Source organism: Scophthalmus maximus, chromosome 16 (genome assembly GCF_022379125.1).
Source record: "Scophthalmus maximus strain ysfricsl-2021 chromosome 16, ASM2237912v1, whole genome shotgun sequence".
Lineage (NCBI taxonomy): Eukaryota > Metazoa > Chordata > Actinopteri > Pleuronectiformes > Scophthalmidae > Scophthalmus > Scophthalmus maximus.
Window position 1 is genome coordinate 15359238 of NC_061530.1, and position 8567 is coordinate 15367804.

An 8567-nucleotide genomic window follows, 5' to 3' on the forward strand; every position below is an offset into this window, starting at 1 on the left:
ACTTCCTGGCTAATAAAATTACCCTGGAGTCAATGAGCTCCGGTGCAGGTGAAGTGCACATGTTGCATATTGCTTTCCTGTTGCACAAAGGTGGAACAGAGGATTCTTGGAATACGGCAGCAGATGGATGTCAGGTTGATCCTCGGTTGGTCACAATGTTCGGTTTCAGCTTCAGCGGGGGAAAATAAGGTGAATTTAAAATTGTTCAATCAAATTTGTGCTATAAAATGTAAATATAATGCTACTTTAAAGTCAAAGTCTCCTCAATTTTACTGTTGATTTGGGTGGCCAACTTGAATGCGTAAAATCTGCGTCTAGTTTGCGTATTATTCCTGCCAATAAGGCCACGATGCCCACCTCTGCCGTGGAGTGTGAAGATCCCTGCACTGTTTATTCAATTTACTGACCGGTGGTCGCGGCTGCAGCGCACGTCCCCTAAAACCCCGAGACGTGTCCCTCTTTAATCTAATTGGATGATAAGTGTGCGCCTACTGTTGAGCCCGGAGCCAAAACGCTTGCGCGGGCCTTTTCTCTTTTCGAGTCTATTCTCGTCCCCTCGTGCCCCCCCCCCCATGTTTCATCTCAAATCCCATTTGCCATTTTACCTGCCCAATAGCAGAGACCGAGCGCGTTTTAACTTGGACGGCATTTTCCCCCCTCCTTCTTCTATTCCATCATTAGGCTTCATCCGGCGCGTGTTTGACGCAGTGATCTCTGCGCTCTCACTGTGATCGCCCTCAGGAGGTGGACGCAGCTTCGAGCGACTTTTATTCTCTCTCTCATTCTCCTACATCATTTTTACCAAGAGGAGCTTTGTGTCAGGTGTTTTTTTTCCCCCTGCTCGATAAGTTTTGTTGATGGTGATCCACAGCGGACAGTGAAACGGCGATGGCAGACTCTGACGCGCAGGAGACTCGCCAACCCGCAAAGGACTCGCCGTTCTCCATAAAGAACCTGCTCAACATCGAGGACAAGCCCGCGAAGCCGAAGAGCTTCCTCGGCTCGTCCAGAGGAGTGTTCGAGGGCAGCTTCTTCTCGCGGCTCGGCGACTTGTCGTTCCCCCGGTTCGAGCTGCCCCCACAGAGGATTGGACTCTCGGGGCAGTATTTGGAGAGAGCGGCTACCTGGTGGTACCCATACACGCTCGGGGCTCATCTGAGGACCGGAGGTGAATGTTATTAACTTCTTCAATTCTGCACATATAAAGAGTTTTTGGTCGAGAAAAATTACAAAAGGCCTTCTGGCATATTTCATATCACGGAGTTATGTATAGACTATAAAGCAGTCGCTTAATTATAAAGAACCATGTCCATAAACTCTCGATTGAGGATCGACATTTTTTTAAACGCATATTCCGATAATAAAATGAATACAACGAATTTAAATACATGTTAATGCCACTGCAGATCACTCGCCTAATGGCTCATAGAGTTTGGACAGTGTACAAATGTTTTTTTTTTTCTTCTGCAGGGTCTGAGAAGACAAGCATAAGAGAGGCATCCCCGGCACCGGACAGGCGCTCGCCGGATCTCCAGAAGAGCGACGCAGATGTCAAGGAGGAAAGCGTCGATGACGACGACGTCACGCTGGATGAGAGCGACGCGGAGGAGCCGAAGAGGGACCTGGACCAGGGGGAGGACGAGTGGAGGAAAAAAACGGATGAGCTGGACGCCGAGGGCAAGAAGCACTGTCGCAAGAAGAAGACGCGCACGGTGTTCTCCAGGAGCCAGGTCTTCCAGCTGGAGTCCACCTTCGACATCAAGCGCTACCTGAGCAGCTCGGAGCGCGCGGGCCTCGCCGCGTCGCTGCACCTGACGGAGACGCAGGTGAAGATCTGGTTCCAGAACCGCAGGAATAAGTGGAAGAGGCAGCTGGCCGCCGAGCTGGAGGCGGCCAACCTGAGCCACGCGGCGGCGCAAAGGATTGTGCGGGTGCCCATACTTTACCACGAGCACGGTGCCCCGGAGTCGACCGGGGGCCCCGCGGCAAACTCACCGGGCGGCCAGTCGATCCTGGCTTTCCCCCACCACATGTACTATTCCCACCCGGTCCCGCTGCTGAGGCCCGTTTAACACCGACTGGGCGGCACGAGCTGTACATATGTTTTTAAACGAGACTGAGCCTCAGTGAAAAAAAGGGAAAATACCATTTTGTATATTTTGTAGATTCATTGGACACAATGTTAGGTCACATTATTATTATAATTATAATTATAATAATTATTATTATTATTATTATTATTATTATTATTAAGGCCTGTTATTTGTAATCACCTGCTGAAGAGAGTCCCTATTACGGCCAAAGGGACACTTGAAAATGGTTATTATTAAATGATTATTATTATTAGTGAAATCATTAGGGCTTGAGTAACGTTGGTTATTTCATTTGGGGAATGATACAGGGTTTACTGTCCATATGTATTTTAAAAGAGATGTGTGTCAGTGTGCGTAGCAAAAACAATGTGGAATTTTAATATTTTGACCTTTTCTAATGTTGTGCAATACTTTTGGCTTGACATTGTCCCCTATAGTTTACTTTTGCAGGAAAAAAAACTATCCTTTTCTCTTTGTAATGTCATAGTGAGGACAATCATGTGATCCTTAAAAAAAATACCCCAAAAAGCTGCAGGTGTTATAGGCAATTGTTTTTAAGGATGCAATGATTTTTAAGCCATGAAAGAGCCAAATATCCTGTGTTTTTGTGTATGAGTTTTCCTCTGATATTGTTATGAAATTCTGTATATTATATGGTCTCACACTCAGTAAAGATTTCGTTCCAAAAATAAATATGTATTCTTAATATAACAGTGATGTAAATGAAAAAAAAATTGGTCATTATAGTCATCTCGTAAAAATCTGGGGAGGATGGCGTGATCTCTATTTTTCAATAAGACAAGGCATATAGGACACAGTGAGGTGTTACAGAGATTATGGTGCTCCCTTAAAATAAATTATCACAGCAGAATCATTTAAACAGTTAAATAATGATGGTCATCTTTTTTAATTAGATGATTTGAGAATTTTACACAAGCATTTTTTTTTGTCACCTTATTTCGACTTTAACACACACTAGCACTGATCTCTTGCTGTGGGGTTATGGTTAATGCTACATCTTGGGCTTTCTTTAAAAAAAACATTAATCATGCCGAAAAAATAGGCAATAGGCAATACAGAAAATTTAAAAAAACCAAAAATATTCTGCTATGTTTCCATTTTTTAAAAGGATGATTTTCATTTTATTTTTTGAAACTGCAAAACTGCAATTTTATTACATTAGACCAATTTGGGCAAATTTAACCTCAAAACACACGCACACCACTAGACAAAAATTTAGGGTATTATTATATTATAATATATCATATACTGGATGCATTTGGCTACACACAAAACAAGGGACCTGTAGGCTATTTTAGTATAGTTATAGTTAATTATATATATATTATTCATATTGGATTTATAATGATGAAAGATTAAAACAGAAAACACATCCTGTGTGTCAATGAGAGAGAGAGGGGGGAGAGTCCTCTGTCATGTGATCTGGGCTCAGACAACGGAAATAAACGTCAACTCAAATAAACCAATCACATCGCAGGCGGGAATTCGAACATTCGTTTCGACCAATCAGCGTCCGCCGGGGCGTCCAGCAGCATTTGCTTAGAGAGGGGAGTGTTAGCTTCACAGTAGCCACATTTTGCTATTCCGTGGTTTCACACGTTAAACACGTGTTTATAGTATTACAATACCAGGGCACAGGAATTAGGCTCGTTGAATAAAAGAATCGCTTTCGTCTGAGCGGCACCCAACTGAAGCGGTAAGTGAACCGACTCGGCTACGAAAGAGCAGGGCTCCTAACCCGCGTTGCCTTCCCGGTTAGCAAACACCGGTAGCATCGGACGTGGGCTTGGTGTAATTGCTGGACGTTACGGAGCAGTTAGCGTTGTTTTGTCGCACGAGATCAAATACTCGATGATTTGAGTTGTCTTTCTTCAGGCCCTCGGTACTAAGGAACAACGTTTTGTGTTGCTCGAACGATGAAAGCTAAGCTCGGTGGCGTTTGTTAGCTAAACTCCCAGCTACTGTCGCCGGACACGGCTAACAACAAGCAGGACATCCATTGATCCTCAAGTTAGCCAGTCGGCTACTTCCAGTTAATATAACGGATGTTGGGAGTGCATTGAACATGTTGCTTTATAATTCATTTGACAGCGGCTTTCAAATGATGCACATCGATTTCCAGAAACCCCCCCCCCCCCCTCAAGTTTACTGGCAACTGCCATTCCTGACAGAATCGGTAGCAAATCAATAAGGACGCATCTATTTATTATTGTTGAGACTCATGGAACATATTTCTTCTCATCAGAACCACCACGAGATGCGTGCTGATGTTAAAAACGTGAAACAAGTTGTTTTACAATCAATTTGAGTGTTTGTCTTTTGAATCTAAAGATTGCGGACCAAACAACAACTATTTGTGATATTTTGAAGTGTGACTTAAATACATAGTCATTGAAAAAATCAATGTATGTTTAGACAGTGCGAGTCCAGCTATGTAGATATTTTCAAAGCTTCAGTTTATGGTCTAATTGGATTGTATTAAATAATACTTCAATGTGTAATATTACCTCATGTGTATTGTCTGTTAGTCTTGATTTCAGAATCAGTGGGGATTATTTGCTCTTCTTCTGCAGATGACGGGCTCAAACGAGTACAAGCTGAACCAGGGACCAGAGGACAGCATCTCTGCTGTGAAGTTCAGCCCCAGCACGGCTCAGTTCCTGCTGGTCTCCTCGTGGGACTGCACCGTCCGGCTCTACGATGTCGGAGGCAACACCATGCGGATGAAGTACCAGCACACAGCTCCAGTTCTTGACTGTGCTTTTTATGTAGGTCACAGATTTGCATATATATATATATTAACATGTTCCTTGTTGTCTTGTCAAAACCTAAGTCTAGTACATACAGGTAACGCTCACCTTTAACCTGCAGGACCCAACACATTCGTGGAGCGGAGGATTAGATTCGCAGTTAAAAACTCATGATTTGAACACAGACCAAGGTATGTCACAAACCTGTTAAAAACACACGCATATAAATATCATTCATTCTATTCTATTCTATTGATTGCTGCAATATTCTCCTTAAACAGATACAATAGTCGGAGCACACGATGCCCCCATTCGTTGCGTGGAGTACTGCCCAGAGGTCAACGTCATGGTAACGGGTAGCTGGGACAGATCAGTTCGGCTGTGGGACCCGAGGACGCCCTGCAACGCTGGCACCTTTACTCAGCCCGAAAAGGTAGAGCAACAGAGGCACGTTGGTGTTTTTGATTTAGTTATTTTAATGGAATTTATTAAGATGATTTCTTAAGGTGTAAATGTGCAAGATTTACTAATTATATTCATTATGACATGCCATTGCTAGTTTATTTTGAATTTACGCTAAATTATGACAAAGAAAATAGTTGACTTTTCACTGTGATTCCCTTACATGTGATTGTGTTGGTATTGAGTGAGACTTTAGGTCTTGCTTTTGTCGTCTCCCCTCCGGTCTCATACAAGTTCTCTATGTGAAAGGTGTACACACTATCCGTGGCTGGAGACCGGCTGATCGTCGGCACAGCTGGAAGAAGAGTCCTGGTGTGGGATTTGAGGAACATGGGCTACGTGCAGCAGCGAAGAGAGTCCAGCCTCAAGTATCAGACTCGCTGCATTCGAGCTTTCCCCAACAAACAGGTACACTTTGAACCACAATCGACTTTTTCATCAATTTAACTCCACACAGTTTAAATGAAACATACAGACTACAGTTAATGTTTCCCGATAGTCTCCTCCCAATAGACTCCTTATAGTGTTTCATGTTACAGATACAGATTCCTGTGTTAATGTAAAAAAAAGTTGGATTGTAACTTGGTATCTTCTGTCTTGGCTCCAGGGCTATGTGTTGAGTTCAATCGAAGGACGTGTCGCTGTGGAGTACCTGGACCCAAGTCAGGAGGTTCAGAAGAAGAAGTATGCCTTCAAATGCCACCGGCTGAAGGAGGAAGGAATTGAGCAGGTTTACCCTGTCAATGCGATCTCATTCCACAGTGTCCATAACACCTTTGCCACAGGTAATGATTTTGTTTGTTTCTGTAATTGTTTTCACAAAGCTCATATTTTTAACTGTGACCTTAAGTCTTGAGCTGCCAAGGTTGAACACACTTATTATAGCTCCATATCTCAGCAGCAGTAACGCAGCCTAAACCTTTTGAGGTTGACCTTGAGCTCCCCTTCTTCCAGGTGGCTCGGACGGCTTTGTGAACATCTGGGACCCCTTCAACAAGAAGCGGCTGTGTCAGTTCCACCGGTACCCGACCAGCATCGCCTCGCTTGCCTTCAATAACGACGGCACCATGCTCGCCATTGCCTCCTCCTATATGCAAGAGAAGGGCGACATCAGCCACCCAGAGGACGCCATCTTCATCCGCCAGGTCACTGATGCCGAGACCAAGCCCAAGTGAGTCCTCCCCGCCCTCCCGGTGGTCTGTAGTACTGCATAACACGGCACCTGTCCACCATCTGAATCTGTGAGCAGCTGCATCCACACGGAGCACGTCCACCTGCAGCGTACGCTGATCTGTATCTCTGCGCCTTCACTTTTCAATATCCGACAGTTGAAAGATGCACAGATGAGAACTTGAAAATCCTTGAGTCTGTTTATCTGTGCTGCCAGTGGTGCACCATGTGTCCAGACAAAAAGAGACCTCCAGTACAATGTAAAGCATCGATTAAAATGGTTTTGTATTAAATCCTACAATTTGTGAAACTAAAACTTTTTTTTCTTTTAAACATGTTGCTTTCATGTGGTAAATTTTTTGTTTGTGGTGTTGGTTTTGCAATGACTTGAAATGTGCTTATATAGTTTGCTGGCACTTTCCTTAATGGGGAGATTAAATTAGTACGACCAGTGTTAAGTAGAAGGTCACATCGATTTAATTGTTTAGTCTATAGAATGACAGAAGACAGTAAAATGAAATGCCCATCACAATGTCCTTGATTTTGCTTTGTCCAACCAACAGTTCAAAACCAAATATTGTAGGTTCACAATCACACGAGACAGAGAAATGAAGCAGCTTTGACAAACTGGGACATGGAATCATTTGCTTTCTTTGCTTAAACAAATTGACTGTCAAATAGTTCAGACACAGCTTTTTTTTTAATGAACCAGGAGCTCAGATAGCAGATGTCTGCAGTATTATTCATCCCTTCAGGATATTCTTACTTCCATTTCAAGAACGAGTAAAGGAATATTTGACGTGAACATTTACAACATGGAAGTGGAACTCCTGGTGCAGCTACTCCAGAAAATGAGGTTTGTTTCCCGCATTGTTGGTTAAATAAGTTTTCATCAAAGGAATCAACTGACGGGTTTCTAGTGGAAAAGAGCCATGATGAAATCTTTTGTTATGTCAGTACAAAATGCTCCCACTTTAGTCTCACAATAGCAGCAGGGAAGACAAAATCTATTTTGGTTTTTTCATTTTTTCAAAATATTGAGTTCAAACAAAGTTCAGCATTTCGTACCGACTGTTCTCTGACTTCAGAGAGTAAATGGGTGAGTTTGACCAAGTGTTTTTATATCATCTGTTTTGCATCTTCAAAATATTAGTGTTTAGAGTTGTTCACTCCACATTTATCCAATTTTAATTGATTTGACAAGGATGTGTAAATTTGCAAAAACTGCGTGGAACCTCAGATACAGCAGTCAGTGTAGCTCATCACCCGTGCGTTGGTCCAGCGATTGCTCTCAGGTTGATTGAATCTGTTCTCTGGTTTACAGGTCAACCTAAGTCCACCTTGGAATGGTTCCATTTGGGTTATCTGCTGGCATCCAGTGTACTATTTACCATGTTGTCTCCTAACTATTAATTCTATTCGTATACAACCGTTTTTCTTTCTTGTAAGTAAATGTTTGTCAAAAATCTTTTCTTTTCCGGCTCTTGTTAAATATTTCTTTGTTCTTTCTATGTTCTGATGGCCAGGTATTGTCGTCTTGCCTAAAAACCTGATTCCTTTTCTTGACGTCTTTTTGCATTTGCATGGTCGTTTTTCGAGTTATCAAACACAAACTGAATTCATAATCTTTTTTATTGATTGAGTTGGGTATTCTTTTAACACTGATATGAGCTTCATTTGTTTAATAAAAGGTTGACCAACGTAACAAAAACCACTTTGCATCATTTGTCACATTTAATACCTGCGAAAGAAAACCTGAGGGGGGAAAAAAGAAAATGCCAGGAATGTGTCGGGGCAGAAAAGGTTCTCTCCGCGATGTGTTGAGGGGAATCGATGATCCACTCGTCTTGCCGAGGGCTCCACTTGCCCCACAGACGGTGACCTGTGCTGATAGACATCAGAGGTCTGCAGCCTAAACCAGATCCTGCTTTATTACTGCAGAAAACCACAGAACTGGATGACCTGGGTGGGGAAGTTCAACATGGAAGTAAAAAAATGCATTATCCAATGAGAACCCTTGGTGGTGGATTTAGGTTAATCAGAGCTGATTATATTTTGCTATTATACATTC

General features: G+C 42.8%; 2 protein-coding genes across 2 annotated transcripts; both read left to right on the top strand.

Annotated features, from left to right (window-relative positions):
• The first annotated feature begins 718 nt into the window (after positions 1 to 718).
• On the top strand, positions 719 to 2767 carry hmx3b (H6 family homeobox 3b). Its single transcript, XM_035612843.2, has 2 exons — positions 719 to 1168; positions 1471 to 2767. Exons 1-2 carry the CDS (start codon positions 889 to 891, stop codon positions 2070 to 2072), a joined length of 882 nt encoding a protein of 293 aa, XP_035468736.1. The 5' UTR covers positions 719 to 888; the 3' UTR covers positions 2073 to 2767.
• An 858-nt stretch (positions 2768 to 3625) lies between these two features.
• bub3 (BUB3 mitotic checkpoint protein) lies at positions 3626 to 8210 on the top strand. Its single transcript, XM_035613307.2, has 8 exons — positions 3626 to 3810; positions 4688 to 4882; positions 4986 to 5055; positions 5146 to 5297; positions 5576 to 5734; positions 5934 to 6111; positions 6281 to 6497; positions 7821 to 8210. Exons 2-8 carry the CDS (start codon positions 4688 to 4690, stop codon positions 7828 to 7830), a joined length of 981 nt encoding a protein of 326 aa, XP_035469200.1. The 5' UTR covers positions 3626 to 3810; the 3' UTR covers positions 7831 to 8210.
• The last annotated feature ends 357 nt before the right edge of the window (positions 8211 to 8567 follow it).